The 21639-nt window shown below is 37.5% G+C and overlaps 1 protein-coding gene across 7 annotated transcripts in view; it reads right to left on the reverse strand.

Moving 5' to 3' along the window:
• The window catches only part of ZNF638 (zinc finger protein 638), a 67906-nt gene that overhangs the window by 16568 nt on the left and 29699 nt on the right, over window positions 1-21639 (reverse strand). For 6 of the 7 annotated variants that reach the window (XM_052780879.1, XM_052780875.1, XM_052780874.1 and 3 more), the window contains 17 exons: window positions 17065-17126; window positions 16742-16780; window positions 14461-14768; window positions 12671-13011; window positions 11586-11732; window positions 11069-11200; window positions 10657-10715; window positions 10433-10476; window positions 9221-9292; window positions 8563-8730; window positions 8390-8461; window positions 7278-7363; window positions 6457-6588; window positions 6175-6303; window positions 5806-5847; window positions 3884-4024; window positions 2144-2269 (listed from right to left, as the gene is read on the reverse strand). In XM_052780879.1, coding sequence (XP_052636839.1) covers window positions 2144-2269; window positions 3884-4024; window positions 5806-5847; window positions 6175-6303; window positions 6457-6588; window positions 7278-7363; window positions 8390-8461; window positions 8563-8730; window positions 9221-9292; window positions 10433-10476; window positions 10657-10715; window positions 11069-11200; window positions 11586-11732; window positions 12671-13011; window positions 14461-14768; window positions 16742-16780; window positions 17065-17126 — 2100 coding nt within the window. The remainder of the gene's footprint in view (window positions 1-2143; window positions 2270-3883; window positions 4025-5805; window positions 5848-6174; window positions 6304-6456; window positions 6589-7277; window positions 7364-8389; window positions 8462-8562; window positions 8731-9220; window positions 9293-10432; window positions 10477-10656; window positions 10716-11068; window positions 11201-11585; window positions 11733-12670; window positions 13012-14460; window positions 14769-16741; window positions 16781-17064; window positions 17127-21639) is intronic. The other variant, XM_052780876.1, reaches the window with a different exon arrangement.

A 21639-nucleotide genomic window follows, 5' to 3' on the forward strand; every position in this document is an offset into this window, starting at 1 on the left:
TCAGCACTTCACCTGCAGTGGGTCCCCACCCTGCATCAGAGGTCCCGAGGGACACGCGCCAGCCCACCTTACCCTACCCCTGCCATACCGACAGTACCACACCACCACACTCATCTGGTAGAGATGCTGTGTTCAGAAGGAAAGTTAAACCAGTTCTCTGAATCAAACGTGTAATTCAAAAGCATCTTCAGTGTTATTATATGGAATCTAGGCTAGTTAATGGGAAGTCACTCCTAATGAACGAACTATACCCCTTCAGCCACAGACGAAGGCCCAGAACAGGATGGGAAGAGCTGGGAAGGCAGGCTGATGACTGAATCTCTGCAGACATTTCAGAGAGTCACACTCGCAGAAGGATAAAAAACTGATTTTACACAGACTAGGCTCTGCACATGCACAGTAACTGCTGATTTACTTGGAAAGGGGCACTATTAGTCTAGTCAAAAAGAGATCTGTGCACCCAAGTCAGATCTTGCTGTGTATCATCATATGTCTTAAATCATCACAGATGCTACTCAACAACTATCACAAGAGTGCCCTACCAGAAATGTCCTATTGACACCATATGTCTTTAAAAACATGTATCCTAAACACCATACAGCTACCCTACAGACTTCATAAATAAGGATGCTTTTCAATAAAGCAGAAGAAATTGCCAATATAATAGAAAACAGACCATGATACAAGCCAATGATCAGTACCCAACCATTCTTTAAAAAAAAATAAATTGAAATTCATTGGGATACTCAGTGGAAATAATACTGGCAGTTTTGTCAGCTTGGTAAGTAGAAGTACACATCTGGATGACTTTTCTTCCTCCCTGTTGAAGTAACAGGCTGTTGCCCTTGTTATCATTAGGCACCTGAAGTTAAACTTTCTCTTGTGCTGAATAAAAGTGAAGGGAAAAAACTAAGATGCCCTGCCCCTCCAGACACATCCTCGTTTGAATGGTATTCCAAAGTCATGCCACTGAAAAGGAACTGCAACACTCAGGGAATGAGAGCTCTAAGAATGGAATTCACATGGAGAATCACTGGAAAAACAAAACAAAACAAAACACCCCACAGCAAAACAAAACAAAAAAACAAAAAAGTCCTATACACATTTTGGTCTCAATCTCAACAGTTCACATTGAACTGGTTAGTCAGTCCCTGTTCTCTCAGTTATATATGAACTTTGAAGAACAAACCTAGCTGGTATTCAAAGGAATAAAAGCCAAGCTATATCCCCCTAAAATAAACGTAGTTTGGAAGATGTGGCAAGAGATGGAGAGTTCATCGCTGGACAAACGATTAAAATTATTTTGTTGAGTCAGGACATGAGAAAGGAGCTGAAAAATGAGAAGGCAGGGGCACGCAGAACTAGTGAAATAAATCCTCATGTTTGAGTGCACAGTAAACAGTGCTTTACCTCCACACCATGAGAGGGACCGCATCTGGATTTACGTTCTCCACTTTGGAAGCCAGAATGCTATTAGCATATGGCTAATGTTCGCATTTCTTGCTTAAAGCTCTTTATCTATCCAATGCAACACGGAATAAGCTCCTTCTTTTCTGGTGTTCAGCTGCTGCAGCTTGCTGTTGCTTCAGCAAATCACCAGAAGTAAAGTGGGAGCTGCTCAATACTGCAAGTAATTTCATTTCTAAGAGAGAAGATGGAAGCAGCTGTGGGTGCACAGACCAATGCTGACATAGCAACTGAGTCTGGAATCAAGAGGACTAAAGCAGATGAACTGCTAAAGATGAATCAAACTAGATCAGAAAAAGACTCTACTAATTTCATTATCAATCCTTTTCTAACTGGTACTAAACAGTTGCTTTCCTCCTTTCTTCCTTTTTCTCTTCATCCTTCATTAAGAAATACTTTCATCAGTGGCAAGAGATTCCATACATGTTCGTAAAATAAAGAGACAAAATAAAGACAAACAGCAACACATACTTTCACACCTATGCCACATCCCAGAATACAGACTACAGAATACAGACAGTTGATCCAGTTCCCACCTGTTGCACAGTTTTCACTCTCATCCACAATGACAGCAAGGAGTGAAGGAAATACTAACATTATCACCATTAGCTGCTCTTCATGGAAAGGTGGTTCTATTCCACAGAAATAACGTATTATTGAAAAGAAGAAATCTTACCTCAGCAGACTCTCCTTTGGGTGACAATGTACAGGTCAATGTATGCTCACCCATATTGTATGGATATTGCTTCAGGAAGCTGTACATTGACCTGGCTGACTTGGCACTATCCAGCTGCAGAATTGCCTAAAAGGAGAAAAGCACAAGCTTCAAATGACTGTTACTTCATCTTATTTCTGTATTGCAGAACAAGTTTAGTATAGTCAGCTGGTATAGCATGTGATATCTAATATTCCTGAAGGGTTTCAACATCTTCATTTTAAATTACCTATAGGCATCATTTTTTGATTAAATCCTATGTTTCAGATATAGAGAACAGTGGATTCTCTTTCTGAGAGGCTGAAGAAAGAAATCTCTCCTCTTGGGAATTATCTTTAGAACTAAATAAGTAACAGCATCACAAAACAGTGGAGCTTGGAGCTTCACTACCCACATGTGTTTTAACATTCTGGCTTCTGGACACGTTCAGCTTTGATTCTGCTGTAACTCATGAGCATCTTCCCATGAGGGCGAAGGGAAGTGCATGCCCACAAAAAACACTGCAAGATTACATCTATAAAGGAAACAGTAAAATGAACTACACACAAAAGTTCATCTGCTATACTAGAAATCCCTCACTTCTTTACGTTTTAGCTATCAAGTAAAATTAAGACAAGTTTTACAAGTCACTTTTAAAATTTTCCAGCTATTCAAGTTGTGTTCTAAAGCTGATATTAACTATATTACTCCTCTCTCTCTTTTTTTTTTTCCCCATATTTTATTTAAAGCAAGCCTTAAATAAGCCACCCCCCTTTTGTCTTTTTCCTTAAAAAAACACCTCTGCCCTTCTGGGATCTTTACTACAACTCTGGCTATTGAAAACAGATCAGAAAGTATTTGATGGAACAGCTTTCTATCACAAAGTGCTGATTCAATGGAATTAAAGCATTTGATGTTCAATTCAACAAAATTAGTTGAAGGTCTAGAAATTGGCCCTAGATGTGTTACTGACTGCAGAGTTCTCTTTATTGCATTTGAATATTTTAAAAAAGGAGTTTTACTTTCAAAAAAGAAAAATGCTATGTTCTTTTTAAAAGCATCTTCACCTGTTTTATGGTTTATTAGCAGATGGAAACTTAAAATAGCTCAAAATAATGGGAACACAATTGCTTTTTAATTGTTAAAATATATATACACATACACTAAATTAAATCTAGTTCATAAAGTAAAAATCCAATGTTAAGTGCAGCAATAGCAACATTAAAAATTAAAATAACAAAATTTTTAAAAAAAGAAAATCAAGTCACTAAATTTTGAAGTGTCCAAAACAAAAAGCAATTACAGCAATTCTGACATTTTCACTTTTCATATAAAAATGATTGTTTTGCCTCAAGCTTCCTACAAAATGGGAACTCCTTTCCCCCTCCCACTTACAACTTTAATGTCAAAGGTTAATAACTTTAGCAGCCATTTAGGAAGCTTTACTTTCAGAGCTTACCAAACTGTTCTTATATCGTTCAGGCTAGATAAAAGCCTAAGGCTTGTTTTGGTTGGTTAGGTTTTTTTACTTCCCCACTGCCCTTAACAAATAAGACAAACTATTTTCTTGTTCAGGGTGAGTGGGAAAAAGTCAGAAACTTTGGTCTCTCATTAGCAGAACATTCTTGGTACTGGGAGATGAAAAAAAAATTTTTTTTTTTTTTTTTAAAGTTTTTTTTCCCCAACAAGGTACTTTGCACCATAGGAAAAAAAAATACTTACCTTGTTTTTATTCTTCAGTACAACATAATGATCTACTTTTCCAAATCGAAGTCCCACACAAACTGCTTCAAGTTCTCTGTATCCATCATCTGGCAAGTTCCCAAGATGCACAAACTGATTATGAATAGTTTCAGTATTTACCTAAAGAAAATTGATGACAAAACTTGCTTTATTAGCAACTACTGAACTAGGTTAGAAAAGCCCCACAGAAAGCTGCTGTATCTCCCAGATCTTGCCAAAAAAGAGCATTCACATACATCCAATGTTCACATTTTCAGATTCACATCAGATTTTCCATTTTTTATGCAGTATATCAAAAGAACCAGCTATACTTCCCAGTAAAGAATAACAAACTTAAAAGGATCAAGTTGAGTGTTTTATTTTAAATCATCTTTTTTTTTTTTAACTAGTAAAAGTCTCTTTAAGGAGCACTGCAAAATAAAGCTGAAGTTTAAATAAATTTGGTATTTTGAAAAGCAGACACTATCTAGTCAGTTTATAAATTGGTCAAGGCATAGAAACCTATCTAGAAGACTCCAATCCTGGTTTTTAAGTCGGAGTTCCGTTTACTTGATCAGTTTGTAATAGCATAAAGATCCTCGGTCAAATATCAATTCTTGTGTTTTGCCATGTTCAAACACAGTTATCACCACCAGCACAGGGACACGTTATCAAGGAGACCAGTAAGACACTTCTGACCAGGAAGCATTCTGGTGCAGAACGTACGAGTGTGCTGACAGCAAGCGGAAAGCCGTCCTCAGCCACGCAGTGCCAGCAGCACCATAGACTGAAGCCCGGCACCAAATATTTTGTGGAGGATCAAAGGGAAGGGCCCTGGGACACAAAGTCCAAAGGTACCAGTAGACTTCCTTAAACAAGTCTTATTTTTAAATACTTGAAAGTTGTGTGTCTTTTAGAAACACAACACTCACTCCCAACAAGCAAGAGATTTCCCACCCCCTCCAGGTCTGGTATGTTTTTCTTTCATTATTCATCACTTTACCAGGAGCAGAAAAGAAATATTTCACCACAAGCAGATCAGAGGCACAAGTGGGATACAGCAGCAGGGGCGTTGGCAGTTAAGTACTCTGATGTTTCTGTTAGTGCCAAACAACGATCATAAGGAGAAAGCAGATATTCCCCAGATATATTTGCAATTGAAAATTCAAGCCTTTTGGGGTTTCTTGGAAAGTGATTTATTGTTGGCAGGGCTCTTTGCAATACACTTTTTAACCAAATACAATTAGCTTCTGACACTGCTGCTCTTCAAGGAACTCTTGTGAAGTTCTTGTGCCAACTGTTTAAGCCCAGACACACACATTCAGACCCAATGACTGACCATCTATCAAGAATATCTTGAAAATGTTTTTCACAGAAGACATAAAAGCTATGATTTCATTAACCTCTACCTACCTACACTGTATAAAAATGCTTTGTACGTCAATTGCCAGCTTGCACTGTGTGCAGTGAAGGAACAGGAGGGACAATAAGGGAGACACTACAGTGAACAAAGCACAGAGGTAGTTTTGATAGTTAAACCAAAATATCTGTCCGTAAAACACAGTGGGAAAACGGATGGCATTATATACAGGCAAACACTGCACATTCTCCAAGCTATAGTGGTCAGCAGCTTGTTGTTAGAACATGAAAAAAAAAAACGTAACAGAAGGAGAGGGTCTCAAAGGACTCCTATTAAATGTTTAATTCTTTGCACTTCATGCATCATGGAGCTAAACTAAGTGAACATTTACTCATTCTATTCCCTGCTCATTCGCCCATGAAAACATATATAAACACTAAATTCAAGAGAAAGCGTAGATAATTCGATTAGCTAATATTTCAGTATAAAGGATACTAATTCTAATTTAAAGTAACATATTTTGATAGCATGTGGAGGAAAAGTTAGACTGCTAGCAACTTACCTCAGGGTCGGAATCTTTAATTATAGCAGTAAATATTGCTTCCTTTAAAAAAAAAAAAAAATTATAAGATTTGAACTGTAAAATATAGCTTCACTAGCAGCAGCTAACTGGCAATCACTGACTCGCAACAACTGTTTAGTTTCCCTTTTATTAATAAAATCAACAGCATCAGCACTTCTGACATCTGTGTAATTCTCCTATCAGAAGTCCAGGACACGAAAAGACATTTAACAGAATCAGTCTTCAATAGGACCCACCATAAGAATGCTTAAAACAGGCAGTGTAAGTCAGCCAGCTTAAATACAAAATCCTGCTCTGTGTTGAAATGTTACCACGTATCCTAGAATTTCAATATATTTTATTACTTACTTCATCTTTTATAGTCTTATACTGAGGCACCATGTTGATGCAGAGCTGATTTCCATCCAGTGACATTGGAAAGCAGGTGTAAAATTTAACCATGGAATCTGCAGATTTTCTATTTATTTCAAGATATGCCTTTTAAAATAAAGAAAACAAAAATTTTTAAAAAAATTTAATTTATCAAAAGCATCTCACATCAATGCTTGCCACACTACATTATCGCATTTGTTAAAAAACACATTTGCTGCTTCTCTAGGTAGAAACACTACTAAATACCAAGTAGAATACCTTTTTATGAGATGATAAAATTAGCACATCCCTCAGACCTCCAAATGGCTTTGCTAGGTTGGAAACTTCCTCAACAGAAAATCCTCTCTCAGGCAAGTTTGAAATAAGAACCACACATATATCATCAAGTTCCTGTAATCAAATGAAAGTAAATAATCACTGCTATTTCTTCAGCTCTAAATCAAAACTGCTGTATTACTGAAGAGAGCATTTGTTTTTACTATGTAAAACCACCATTAAACTGAATGAAGCACTTGCTTAAAAGCATGTTACAATACTTGCAACTACCCCAACACCAAAGATCATTTAAACTTTTTTAGGATTTAGTAGCAAAGCATATTATTTTTTTTTAACCTTCTTCTCTAATTATGTCATATAATCACCTTAATTACTGCTTAATTGTGGATGTATCTACACCTAAGCTAATTCTGCACACACCTTAGGCTCTCTCATGTTAACTCATCAGAAATTCAAACCAAACCAAAACCCCGTATAATTATGCCACTACTTTATATCCATGACATGCCCACACATCAAATGCTGCAGGACGCTATGTGCAAATACTCCATCTAAAGAGAAGAAACCCACAGTAGGGCAACAGAGATTATCAGAGTGTAAAGGAGCTTTGGTGTAACTAACAAACTCTGAGGAAAAAATAAAAAGCCAAAGAGTGAAATAGCAGATGTCTATCAAATCACAAACAGCAAGGAGAAAATAAACTATTCGTTATTTCTCACAAGAAATTAACAGGCAGAGGATTTAAATTGGAGGTTTTCAGACAGCACACCAACACTTAGAAATAGGACCAAGTGTGTACTTACAACTTCCACAGATTCAATCACCTTTAGACTGACCTTGCTAGCTGGTTCTGTTGATTCTTCACTCTTCGTAGTCGTTACCGTAGCTTCTAAAAAAAAAGGGGTGAGGGAGCAGTTTAGTAGTTCAGCAGTTTTCTTTAAATACTCCAGAGCTTTAAGAACTTCTTGCATTACATTTTATCACCACTGCCATTGTGAAAAATGAAATATTCCTTCATTTAACTTACAGCGACAAATGACATTGGTGAGACACATACAGTGTTTTGTAAATGCTTCCAGAAAAGAACAGTTTTAAGTAGGGATAAAAAATTAATTAAAATCCCTTGAGTAGCATGCACACGCTTTGCTGACACCGAGACCTTATCAGTTGAATTATCACAACCACAAGACTTTCTTGTGGGCACAAGGGGACTATGCAGGTGCCCAGCATGTACCCACACAATCTTTTTCCTTCTTTCTCCTGCGACAAGTCCACAGTGATATGTGAGAGGCTCAGAAAAATACAGACAGCAGCAAATAGGAAAACAGCAATCATACAGGATAGGCAAGCACAGGTAAAGAAGAATCACTTCTACTGTAAAATGTTTGTATCTACTACCTCTAACAGGTTCAGCGACTACAACCTTGCCCTATCTCCACTAACACATGCATATAACTGAGAATTAATATACACTTAGGCTATGTTTAAAACAAAGTCTGTTACTAATCAGTTATAAAATATGGGGAAAATAGCATCTATTGAACCAGCTCTAGCAGGCAATGTGAAGCAATGAGATTAAAAGAATTAGTGGTGGATCTGCAAACAGAACGTATAGAAAGCCCAAATCCTTTGCTTTAATGAGCTGTAAATAAAAGTCCCCATGTCGCACTGAAAAGGTCTAGGTAAAAATATTATGTCCACTGAAGGATGTAAATCTTGGGGGTTTTTAGCCACTTCTGTCATCACAATGAACTGTTGTTTTATGTTTCAGTCAGTGAACCTATTCTAATAGACTTTCTTTTCTGATATTCTGTGTCATTTTAATTTCCTGGCCTCAAAAGCATTCTCACTTAGACCACAACAGCAGAGAAGTTTAGGACAGAAATGAGAAAAACCCTGTCAGTTTCCAATTTACCTTGATCAATTAAAGCTTCATTAAGCCGATCCAAATGCAATGCCGCCACCTGAGGCATCTGTGCAAGTCTCTCTAAAAAATAAATAAATTCAAGACAACATCACAATGTTAAACTTCACATAAGTTACTTTGCTAGTTGTAAGTTAAAAATGGCATTATCATACCAGAATTACCTAATACAAGTGCAGGATTACTCAATCCTTTGCATTGAGTCTCTACCATCTTCACAGGCTCTGTAACTGTGTCCCCTTCTGTAATGTTCTTTGCATCTGACAGCTCCATTTCCCCAAGTTCCATTTCAGCTTCTGTTGAGAGCTGAAGGTCTTCATCTGTAGATTTTGCTGGTAGGTAAGAGCAGAAAAAAGCATTCTTTGTTTCAATATATTAAACTAACTGATTTGCAAAAGAAGAATGAACGGCAGTATACATTTTTCTGCCAAATATTGAGAGGCCTCCTATCACGTAAATTCCTGCTCTTCGTTACAAATGGGCAGAAAATGTACATACAGCAAAAGCTGTGCAAAACACGTATATGCCTGTGGTTATGTGAAAGGGTCTGCTTCCCCAAACTCATCTTCTTTCCCTGATTCTTTGCTATTCTAGATTTACAAACAGCACCGATAATCACTGCATTAGCCAAGCCACAAGGCACAAGAACGGTGCTCACCTATCTAACAATCTACTACATTGGCAAGCCCAGTAAAAGGTGTGAAAAGCTTGGACTCACTAACTTAAATATCTGTTCTGAACAGGAGGCGGCGGGGCTAGGAGGACAGAAAAGCAACTGTCTGTGTTTTCCAAGTAAAGAGTAAAAGTTCTCATTTGTCTTACCCACAGTATTTGAAGTTTTCTTGATTTTACTATCTCCTGTCATTGTTGATTTCTTAGTCCTTTCTTTTTTACCTACATAAAATATCCAAAACCAAGCGTAAGTCAAAATGCTTATTGCCCAAGTTAATTAAAAGAATATAAAAATACATACAAAACCAGTTTAATCTGCAGTAATTCAACTGATATGACAAAAAACAAACCCCCAAAACCTAAACCATAAGTTAATGCCAACAAACTACTGAATGAAAGCCATGAAGTAGAGTATCTTTTGTGAACTGGTTTAGGATTCTGGTGAAAAAACTTTGCTCCTGCAAAAACATTTGTGTTCTCTTTCTCTTAACTGACTGTAAACAATTCATGGTTTCCATCTGCAAGACAGCTCTGAAATGCACTGTTACATGAATCTTAATTCCATTCTGGAAACTGGATTCAGAAGTGACCATGCTGACAAATGAATACATCTTTAAAAAGCACAATTTCCAATCAAAATAATGTCTGGTCCCTAACTTTGCTCAGAAAAATTGCTCATGAAAGCCAATAAAACAAGCAACAAAAAAAGATACGGCTGTTATTTCCAATGTCTTAATAACATCTAATTTTTGTGAAGTTGTATTGGCTTTTGATGTATTTACTGCAGTTTGTCCTGTTTTCATTGAAGTACTAAAAAAAAAAAATTCTTCTCTAACAGCATGACACACAAGTTTTTCTGCCAAGTAATAATAATAACTGAAATAATTCCTGTCAGGATCAATAGAAGACCAGGGAAGAAATTTAAAAGCATTTGGAATATACTCGGAACATAAGACACTGGGAAACACTAGCACTAACTGTGAAAGAGAATATTAGATACATTATACGTTAGGCTTAAAGTCAACTTGAAGAATTACACTTAATTTATGGAGTCCGAAGTGCCACACTTGTCTTCAACAGGTGGGGCAAAGATTTAAAATTACAGAGTACAAGCACAGGTCAAGGTGGGTCTTTTTATTGCTGCTTGAGGGTTGGTTTCTGTGGGGTTTTTTAAAGAAAGAAAGATAGGGTCGCATGAAAAGGAAGACATTTGAAAGTATAAACCAGACATTTTCTTGTAGCTCTCTGAACTTGCTTTCAGTTACTATTAAGAAAAGTACTCAGATAAAACCAAAGAAATGGGAACAAAGAGGGAAGGCAATAGCAGAGGTATCATCAGATAAAAGGTAACCAAAACTTTACCTGTAATAGATTTAGTTCTCTTAGTGGTCGTGTTCTGATCTTTCCTATTGTGAGCAGGTGGGGAAAAAAAAAATAAAGAAAAATCAGGTTCAAAGACAATTGATGAATATCAAAACAGCTAAAAAAGCTCAAAAACAATAAACCACAAGAAACCAAACAGATATAAACCCATTTGGTTTGCAGTGCTTACCGCTAAAACTAATGTATGGGATGGCAACACTTACTTTGTACTTGATGCAACTTTTTTAATATTCTGAGCCCTTTTTTTGATACTCATTTTGGCCTGAAATGGACAGAAAGAAGAACTTTTACTGCATAATTTAAACTTTATATACAAATGTGTGTGTATACGTATATACAAATAGTATTAATTAAGTATAAATATATTAATATAGTGGTTATCTTTCACTATTTGTTAAACTGATGCTATTCACAAATATCAAACTTAACCAAGAAATATGGAAAACTGGAATTAGGAAGTGCGTTTTCGTATTTATTTTAGACTGCTGTTTATGAAAAGGAAATTAAAAAACATACTAAAACTACTAAATCTGTTTTTCTGGAGTACATCAGGTTTTGGAGCAAAACACCAAGCTACACACAAAGTATCACGTTGTTCACCACCAGGCTGCTCACCTGGCCAGGAGATGCTTTTGGCTTCTCTGCTACACTTATTTTTACCCGTTTCCCGTTTACCAGCACTGGCACAGTTTCACCGTATTTCACAGCTGCTATCACAGCTTCTTTGTAGTTCATTTCCAAGAAGGCCTAAAATAAATGGCACTTTCAGTCTTTATGTATATTACAGACACAAGATGCAATTCGCTGCAATTTTTTCCTTAGAAAATCTGCTCACGACAGAACTGCATGTACTTCTCTCTCTAAGTTCATGTGGAGTTTGATGAAAAAGTCCAGATTTCAGTATTATACAAAAGACATCCTACTTCCTTTAACATTTACGACTTAGGCAGCAAGCAAGAATTTATAAAGTTAACATTTCCATCTATTCCAAGGTAACGTATGTGATCTTTAATGACAAACTGTTCAGGAAGTCTTAATCTATGCTCAGCTGAGGATCCAAATACTACACTTCTTCATCACTTGACAATTTTTTTTGCATTCTGACACAAAAACATTCCAGAGGAAAACCTACCTCATTTCTAGAGCGAAGTACAATGAGATCACTAACTTTGCCAAATGGCTGAACAATTTTTTTAATATCTTGATCTGAAAAGCCATCATCCGGTAAATCAGATATTTGAAGGACTGTCCCACAACTCAGCAATTCCTCTCTCAACAGCTGCAAATTGAAAACAAAACAAAAATAAACACTCTCCAAGTCAAGCCCAGCAAAAGGAAGAAAAAAGGATCTGCAATAAAAATCACTCCAAAGTAGACAGACTGCTTTGTTCACTGTGGTATTTTAAGTTTTTTGCTATTGAACACACGGACAGAACCACAATTTTGTTGTTCTACTACTCTGTCTCAATCTTCAGTTATTAGAAGACATGGCATAGGATTACCAAGTAACACAATACAATCTTTCTGGTTTTATCAATTACTATAGATCTACATAATTCCAGTTGTCTGGGCTGTATGGGTAAGGAGCTGCACAATTCCACTACGTTCATTTCAATACTATCTATTAGCTTTCAACAGCACTAGACAATGTTCTCTTTGCTTATCATTTAGAGGCTAGAAACTACCAAGGACTACCAAGGACGACTGCACCTACCATAACTAAAATACAGTCTGGTTTATAGGTGGTGTTTCTAAGAGATCCAAACGGTCAGTATGATGGACTAAGACAACACTGGCTTTAAGATCCTTCTTAGCAGTAGTAAAGTTCTCTGCCTCATCTTTTTTGCTTGACAGGGCAAAATGAACACCTTCATCCTCCTACCCTTTACTTTTATTTACACAGTAAGCTCCTCCAAACAAAGCTCATCACTCACACTTCATAAAAATAGTGCTCAGTAGAACAAGGACCCAAATTTAACGGACATTTCTTTCTGCTGTTGGAAAGCACTAGAGAGGTTTTCCTTCACATCTGTTAAAAAACCTTTGCTGTGTAAATTACCACACTTACTTGCAGCCAGCAAATCTTTGCACTAAGATGGCAGTATCTGTTGCACAGAATCAGCAAACAGAATGGTTAATCTTTCCACAAGTGATCCCCCTGAAATGAGATACTAACCAAATTCTTAAAATCACAGAGAAAAACATTAAGAAACTCACCCTATTATAAGAAGTAGGACGAGGTCCACTGGTTCCTGTGGATAAGTCTTCCTCATTCTCTTCCATTTCTTTGCTTTGGGGTAAATCATCAGTTTCAGGAGATGAAGAACTTGACCCAGGCAAAGAAGGCACATCTTTCTTTGAAGCCTTTGAAGAAACACTTGTTTTCAGTGGCTTCTTTGTATTTCCTGGCATCTTCCTTAAAAGTCCATGAGAGGGTGGTGATTTTCCTGATCCCGAAGATCCCTGCCCAGCTGCTTGAAGTGACTTATGTTTATTGAACTCTGCTACAAAGCCAGGTCCCAAACTTTTCACTACTGCCTCCAGAGCTGCCTTTCTGTCTGTGAGCGGAAGGGAAAACAAACTGTGTTTTGTTTGTTTGTTTTTAAAAGAAAACTTAGATATATAGCTGTTTAGTTTTCTACAGTTTCACTTTCACCACCCACTCTTGATTCAATCTTGAAACTCACTGAAGTTAGAGAACCTTAATTGCACTCCAGCAGAGACGGCTTATAAATAATAATAAACCTCTGTACTATTTTCACTGTGCTGTTGTGTAACTTGGCATTTTTAGTTAGACTAACATTGTGACACTGGCAATGATATCTAGAAAAATCCTCATGGCTGGAGCAAAAGAATGACTCTTTACTTTTGTATGTCAGGGAATGTAAGAAAAGAAAAGAGGCTTTCAAGGCTTTGATTGTCCTGTCGCATATGGATGCACAGCACTACTTACTACCTTGATGCCTTCTGCTAAATTTTGTACCCTTCTCTGTCTTGCTCCTTGTCCTACAGACTGATGTTTTGTTTTAAATTATTCTTAACAGTCTGATACATTAATTTCCTGTATGCTTTCCTTCTATAGAAAATTTATATTTTGGTTATTAATTGCCTCTTCCCCTCATTCTTCTACATTAAAATGGCTTGCATTTTACCCTTAAGAAGATCTCTTTGAAACTGCCTGTCCCTTCACAACATTTCACCTAGACTTCTTTCCCACAAGAGCTCAGTACCTCTGAATTATCTGGAAGCATACAAACAACATAGCCACAGTATACAGATAAAAGAAAAAAAATCAACCTTTTAAAATTCCTCTATTTTTTTCTGTTCAGAATTTTAATAGAAACAAAAACTCCAAACAAACTGGTATTTCAGCCAGAGACTGAGCTCAAAATGAACTACATAGAATGACCGAGTTTACATAAAATTTCCTAGAACTGCAAACTGAAGGAAGTAAGCTGAACGGAGAGTCACAAAATGCTGCAATGAACTTAACTGTTACAAAGGATGTTTCATTGAAAGCCTTTCACATACCATGCTCTTATCTCAACAAAATTATTTCGGAACACTATGCTTTCCTTGTAAATTACACCTCCATTCAATGCACTTTCTGAGCATTGCATTTTCTTTCTCCTCATCTATACTGCCTTTGCAGAACTACCTTTTTGATGCTGCAGGGAGAACCACCTTAAGTTGTTTTCAATTCTTGACTATCCTTAATGGCTTAAAAACTGAGCACACTTGGAACAGACACTTGTTCAGCAGTTATTTGATACGATTAACCAATTCCTGACACTAGGTAAGGAAGACTTCAGACCTTTTAGAATGCCCATTTTCTTCAAAGCATACTTCTCATAAAGCAACATCAAAAGGAAAAGTTGTTTTTAAAAACAGAATTTTGCTATGAAAAATTACTCGGGGACACCTGGACAGATAAACCTCTTGAAATCAACTCAGTTTTCCTGAAATTAAAGGACGTTTCAATTTGGCAGTGTGTATCCACCCTTTACCTTGAGATCGGGTTGACCTTCTTGATGACCAATCATTACTGGAAGATCTCTGAGGTCGTGGACTAGTTCTCAGTGGATTTCTCGATCGCTGCGGTGACCTTGACCTGTGTCTGGGGCTAAGTCGTCGCATCTGCCGTGGGCTTCGACTTCTTGGCCTTGTTGGCCTGAAGCGGCCAGGGCTCCTGGATCTCGATCGTGATCGGCGAAGAGCATAGCTGGAGCCTGTGACCCTTGAACGTCTAGGACTGGGACTGGCAGAGTTGGAACGACGCTTTGGGGTCTGGTTTTCTTTTCTGTCACCAGCATTTCTAAGAGAATAAAGGCATATAATGAGTTTTGACAAGGTGGAAAAGAATAGTTAACCCGAGTCTGCTGAAACAGACTTTCAGCAAAAAAGAACCAAAACTGACAAAGTTTAGAGCCTAATTTGTTCACAAACATACTTTACATACTGGTAACACGTTTGCTATATGAATTTAGGATAGATAGACAGAACTGAAAAGAAGCAAGTAGGAGAGAATAACCTGCATGGAACAAGACAAAGCTGCAAAGAAAACTCTCAAGTTACAAGCTGCAGTGCTATGAAAAAATAATAGGAAGAGGAAAAGGATACATGAAAGAGTAATGAATTAGGATACTTTCCTTGCTTCTTCCAAATTTAGTTTGGAAGTAAGCAACCTTGAGACATTATGTCTGAAAGATTGGCTGAAACTGAAAGAAAGATTTGAGAGGACTACATAAATATACATCCACTGCTTACTTATGCTACCTAGAGATGTCACACTGATGAAGAGCACAGAAAGAAGTGATGGAGAAGAGATCCATGAGAGCAATAGTCCCTCTTAGAGACACGGAAAGTAGTCAGGCATAGGAAAACCCTGACAGGACAGATCACAGGAGTAAAAGGGAAAACCTGGAAAATGCATAGAGTATATGCTTGAATGTCTTAACAAACCAGTGCCATTTATAAAAAGCAGAGACTGTGAAGTGATTTACCAGAGTGGTAACAGTACATAGCAAGCTCATCGACCTTGCCCCGAGACTGCACCCAGCAGCTCTGCACATCTGTGATCACCAAGAGCCTACAGCTGTATTCTAACTCTCCCAGCTGGAGACATGCTGTCATCAGGAAGGATTTAAGAAAGCACCACCCTAAAAAACAGCTCTTGCCCCACCCGCAAGCACAGAAGATCTCTCATCCACAGAAAGTGCTATTAAACACTTCTCCAATTTATATAAGGTCCTCCAGCTAAGACCAGTTTCCTTTGCCTCAGTTCTATATAACATCAGCAACACTGGACAGCAATTTTAGTTTGAGGTTTTAAAATACAATTATTCTCCTCATAGAAGTTTATTTGCTTTATTTCTCTCTTTAAAGTTTTTTTTCTCCTTGTTTATAACATGGAGAGACCTCAGATGCACTCTGCAAATTAACCTGACCTACATATTCAGCTTTGTAACACTTCGTGCCCCCCCCCCCCCCCGAAAAAACCTGAATAGTTAGCTACCCAGGAAGTATGTCTAACTAATTAATGCAAAGTCACAGGAAAATCCAGCAAAAATTAAAGTCCTATCATTCCTATTTGTATGCAAGTCAAAATACTTACAAATATTGAACCAGTAAAATAATCCAATCTTGCTGAGATTCAAGTAGAATTAGTCCACAGGGTGTGTTTTTACAAAAAATTAAGAGTAAACAGCATAATTTTAAAGGACAGAAGAGACATGAGTTCATGAATTCCAGTGTTTTTTCAACTTGTGATCCCGTAGCTCCCCAAGGGATCTATGGACTGAAGAGTCTGTGAAATAAGAGCTAACACTAGCACGCCTGTTGTCAAACAGGTTCAAGTTGCAAACAAGAGTGGCTTAACTGGAAAAAAGATTAAGTCTAAAAGTCAGAAATCACTTGCGCAGTTTAATCAGTGACCTAACACTGGTCAGTGTTGCTCGGTTAATACTGTATCACATCCAATAACTTACAACTAACTGAAGCACAGTTAGAAGAAAGGTTCAAGACGAGGCTGCTGACAGTATGAGTCTTCAGACAGTTCTATAGAGTTTACTCTCACCCTTGTGAAATAATTTTAGATACTATGCCAGTTATATTATTAAACAAACTTAGGACAAAACCCACAAAAGCACCCCACACAATTTTATAACGAAAATATGACACCACTAACAGAGCTTGCCAGTGAGCAAAACAAGAAAATTAATTGCATTAATAACCACATGTTTATAATAGCAATAAATTAAAAACAACCTGTAATCAAAAAGCAGTTACCTCTTTGAGGAATGAGACTCAGGGTTCCAATCGGGGTATCTGTTAAATGTTAAAAATACAACCGTCAGTGAAAAAGCTAAACTTGCCATCTGAGCACAATTTTTGCTTACATGCAGTAGCTTTTACAGACAAACGTTCCTGTTCAGGACTCCAGAAGCACCAAGTGTCAGTTCATCTTTTACCCTAATGGTCTAAAGCCAATTTAGAATAGCACTCACATACCAACAATCCTCATTAAGGAAATGTGACACACTTTCACAGATGACAGGCATGCACAGAAAACACTTTTTACACTAAGTGAACTTTTTAAACAGATTCCTTACTGTTGACGTAACTGGCGGCAGCTTTCAATGTGAGCAGGAGTGTTCTGATGCAGAATCCAGTCCTAATTGGAGAAAAGACATCCAGAGAAGTTTGATTAGCGAGTAAAACGTTAGCATTTGGCCACAATTTCTAGTTACACGTTGTCATATTTCACCTTCCCATCAAATTTTGCCTAACAAATGATCTTACGTCAAGGTCAAATTTCTCACTTAAAATTATTACTCTTTATGCAAAAGACTAAAATACTTTTTGATTATCAAACGCTGTTAAAGAACACAGAGAAATCTAAGTGGAAGTTGAACAAAATGCATTGTAAGAAATGAATCTGTTACTTCCAGCAACACACTGGGTTGTTGTCACCACGCTTCTAACGCAAAAGGTTGATCCAATAGCCAGCTATATTAAAAGAAAGAAAACTATTAGCAGTCTTCACAGATTGTCAGACTGATGAACACGTACACAGCAAATTAAGCTAAATAAATCGGAGAACCCAACACAACATGGTATCTTTAAGTCAAATATCGTTTCTACAGAGGCATGACTTTTGATGCCTTAAGCTCAAGTACGTTCACTCCTAATAATGTTACACCTAAAGGTCAGTCAAAAAGTCTGATGACATTTTTCACACACAAACACTGATTTTTTTTTTTTATATATTAAAAAAAACCTTAACTAAAGTTTTTCCTAGGAATAACTGATGGGTTAAGCATGAGACAAATCCAGAAGTACAATGCAAGCTCTCAATCTTGAAAATTACTTAAGCACAGGTTTAACTGTAAACACAGAATCAGTCCCGAGCAGGGGAAACTATGCCTGAAGACTTTATTCTAGTATTATTATTATGAAAGTAAACTGACCTGCTAGTGAAAGCAACTGCTGTAGTCAGTTTGCTATTGAGGAGAAATATTACATGGGCTGAAGCTATAAGGTATCATATGTCATCAATGATCATTATTAAGCATCCTTAAAAAAACAACTTCTAGTTGGTTTAGTATTTTAAAATAGATAATAATGGCTGAATAATGCAAGTCACAGGCAAGGGTTCATAAAATAATTTGCAGTTGTGAAATTACATATCACTTTTCCTAAGCGCATGCTGGTTTATAAAAGATTATAAAATGCATAGTTGGCAGTATCAAACCCTCTTGTTTATTGACAAAAATGCTGAACATGCTGGTTAAAAGAAAAGTTCGTGATGGTTTACTCAAAGCCTATGAGGTGGAAGAATTAATGTGACCAGGGCACAGTTAGTTTTGTGCATTCTGGCAGCCCAGAGAACGTGGTGAAAACAGCTGTTCCTTGCACTTACACTATCAGCCTATCAACACTAAAATGTGCTACAAGACAGCTACCCAAACTATTTATACTCCACATAAAAAACCACGGGTTTTAAAGAAATTAAAATACATTTTAAGCACAAGACTTATTATAATTTCCTGAAGAAACAGATATACTGGTTAACCAATCTCAGAGAGGCACTGAAAGATTTTACTAGCTTGCTCATAAAAACATTCTAACTGTTCAACTAAAGTCAGAAAAATATTACTCAGATGACCCTCTGCATTAGTCTCACTAGCTGAACCAAAGCATATTAAGAGTGGAAGAGCAGACTGATAAAACAACTTGCAGATGTAGAACTGCATGCACAGTGAATACACAGCATGCACACAAGAGCAAGCAATTCACAGTTATACACTTTTTTCCTAATAACATGCCATTACTATGCAATCCCATTCTTAAGAATGCGATTTTTCTGGAGTCTTAAAGTTAGACAGGAAAAATAAAAACTATTCTTCAAGAGCTAAAACAAATTAGCTTGTGAAAATGAAAGGAAATTGGGCTTCAAGTATCCCACTTCGTGGTCCCAAATGAAGAAAGTGCACACATTGTCTGCAAGGGCCGAGGGAGGCCATTTTGCTTCCAAGTGACTTTAGCTACCCGTCCAACAAGCATTAACGAGACTGGCAGGCCTACAAAGAGATATTCTCCTCCCTAACAAACACAACGTTCTTCTCTTCTTCAAGTCTTCATTATGCCAATGCCCTCTTGCATTTCATAGAATTACAGGAGTCTCAATTTATGTATATTCCTCCTCTTTGATTAATTCCTTGCCCTTCTCCGTCTTCAGAAATATTCCACTCCCTCTGGCAAGTCTGACCCCAGAGACGGATCCTTCCCCGCAAAGGACAGGATCCCTTCCCAGCACAAGCACTCCGTCACATCCTGCTAAGAGTAAGAACTTGCAGCCAGTTTCTTAGAGCAGCAGCACTGCTGCTGCACAACCCGACATCCAATTTATCGAATTCTGTGCCGCTGGTAAATCTCCTCTTACTTGTGGATCACCACCAAAGAGGTCCTGAAACAGAAGCTGGCAGAGCGTAGCGTCTCCAGTCTCCAAACTCGCGTCTTCTGCCAATGGTAAGATAGTAATACACAGGGATAGTACCTGCACTTGCTTGTACTAGTTTCACAGCAAGGTATTCTGTAGAAAAACTAGGAATAAAATGGAGTACACCCCATTTTGTCCCCTTACTTCAGCAAAGGAATCGTAAGTGCGATTCTCTGTGGAAAACAATGAGTCTCCATGACTTCACACAATTTAAAGCCCAAGAAGAAATCACCCTCACTTTAAATCTATTTAAGCTAGCAAACAAAAATTGTAATACATGGTAAATACGATCCCTCATGCTGGCAATATTGCAAATCTACTTTGTTCCAAAAGCGACATGTGTTTGAAGACAGAGAAATCACAGTTTATTATTCCAATACATGCACCGTTTCAAGTTGAAAATTAAGCTGCTCTGTGAAGCGTTCGTAAAATGTTTCAATATGTTGGGGGTTTTGTAAATGTATTTGAAAGAAGACAACACTGAGGGGGGATTCCATCTAACCAAGGGCAAAAATGGGTGCTCTTCCATGAAAAAATGTTGCAGGACACAAACGTGCAAATTTTTGCGAACACCTTCTAGATCAGCAAGTCACCTTAGTATCAATTAATTTTCCAAATTAATGTTTTAAAGCTCAAAAAGCCCACCTTTCTTGAGTATACCTTTTCTTATAACACAGTATTGTGTACAGCCATCTCCGACAACACCACAAAAACCTTCCTAACACAAGATAAAAACAAGGACAAATCTTGCACATTTCTGATGCCGCTCCAATAACAACTAGCTTTCAAGTCCATGGTAATCCTAATTTACCACAAACCCACAGTTATTTTAGAAAGCTAAATAGTCTGTCAGAAAGCTAAATAGTCTGTTAGAGAGCTGATACCTGACTGAAGGATCACAGATAGCCAAGTATGAAGTTGCACCGTTGATTCAAAAGGCAGGACTTCTCCCAGTTCACCTCTGAACAAGTATCCCAGCAAGACCCAACTGAGGTGGCTGGAGGCATCGTCAAATAATTGAGGATCCCACCACCTATTGCTAAAGATCCAGTGAACAGTTTTGATAGGAAAAGAAATGCTGAACAGTCTTTCCAAAGTCTATTGCATGAAACAGCTGAAGTATTCTTCACATTCAGCGCTGGACTCTAGGCAGCTTATCATGCAGCTGCTGACCTGCCATGTATCACTGCACATAAGGATTATCCATATGCCTTACAGAAAAGTTTCAAAGCTTAAAAAAAAAATATTTTTTTCATGGACAGATCTACAATAGCCATGCCATGCAGATGGAAGATATTTTAACTCTTGACTTCTGAACAGTGTATTAGCAAAAAAAAACACCTTCAAATATATATAAATAGTTGTGTAGAAGAGGTGTTCAAGATTCTTTTCAGATTACAGAAGAACTAGAATATACATTTACTTGCTTAGCTGTATGACAAAACAGAACTCTATATTTTTGGTATATTGCAGACATCTCAAGGCCATCTTCAGCTTTGATTTCATCAGACCTCATTAATTAAGCAAGTTAGATACTTAAGAAGAGAGACCGATGGGGAGAACTGATCAGATGCTTAGGGGAACAGCAGAAGCATTTCTCACTCCAAGCCAAAACTCAGCAAAGGTTTCACTGCGTTGATGGGACAGCCAAGTTGAAAGAACAAGGGGGATACAGTTCAGATGATACAAAGTTTTAGCCACTAACAGCAACTGTAGCTTCAAAGGCAGACTGACTCTCCAGGAGCAGGAGTTGGGTCTCACATCTAGCCGTAATCTTGCCATTTTAATAAACTAATGCCAGATAACACACTTGAATTCTCTTCCAATAGGCAATGCAGATTCTGCTTCAACAAAATGAATCCTAGATGAGTTTGTACTTCAGTACAAGACTGGATTAAAAAAATCTACGAAAAAGACAGCTCCCCACCATGAATAATCTGAAGTTGAAATCCATCATTTTAACATTATTGAAACTTTGTTTTTCAGATATCCAGTATCTTCAAAAGCATTGGATAAAGAGAAGGTTTTCCTCGTTTGGTCTCCTTCATCATCTTCATCCATTCTTGTTTCACATTATCTGCTCTGCTTGCCTACTTCCTTTCCAATTTGCCACATTACAAAGACATCTCTTTGTAACACAGCATTCTTAAACTGCTTGTTACAACTTGGTACTACACACCAGAAA

The sequence above is a fragment of the Harpia harpyja genome, chromosome 2 (genome assembly GCF_026419915.1).
Source record: "Harpia harpyja isolate bHarHar1 chromosome 2, bHarHar1 primary haplotype, whole genome shotgun sequence".
Lineage (NCBI taxonomy): Eukaryota > Metazoa > Chordata > Aves > Accipitriformes > Accipitridae > Harpia > Harpia harpyja.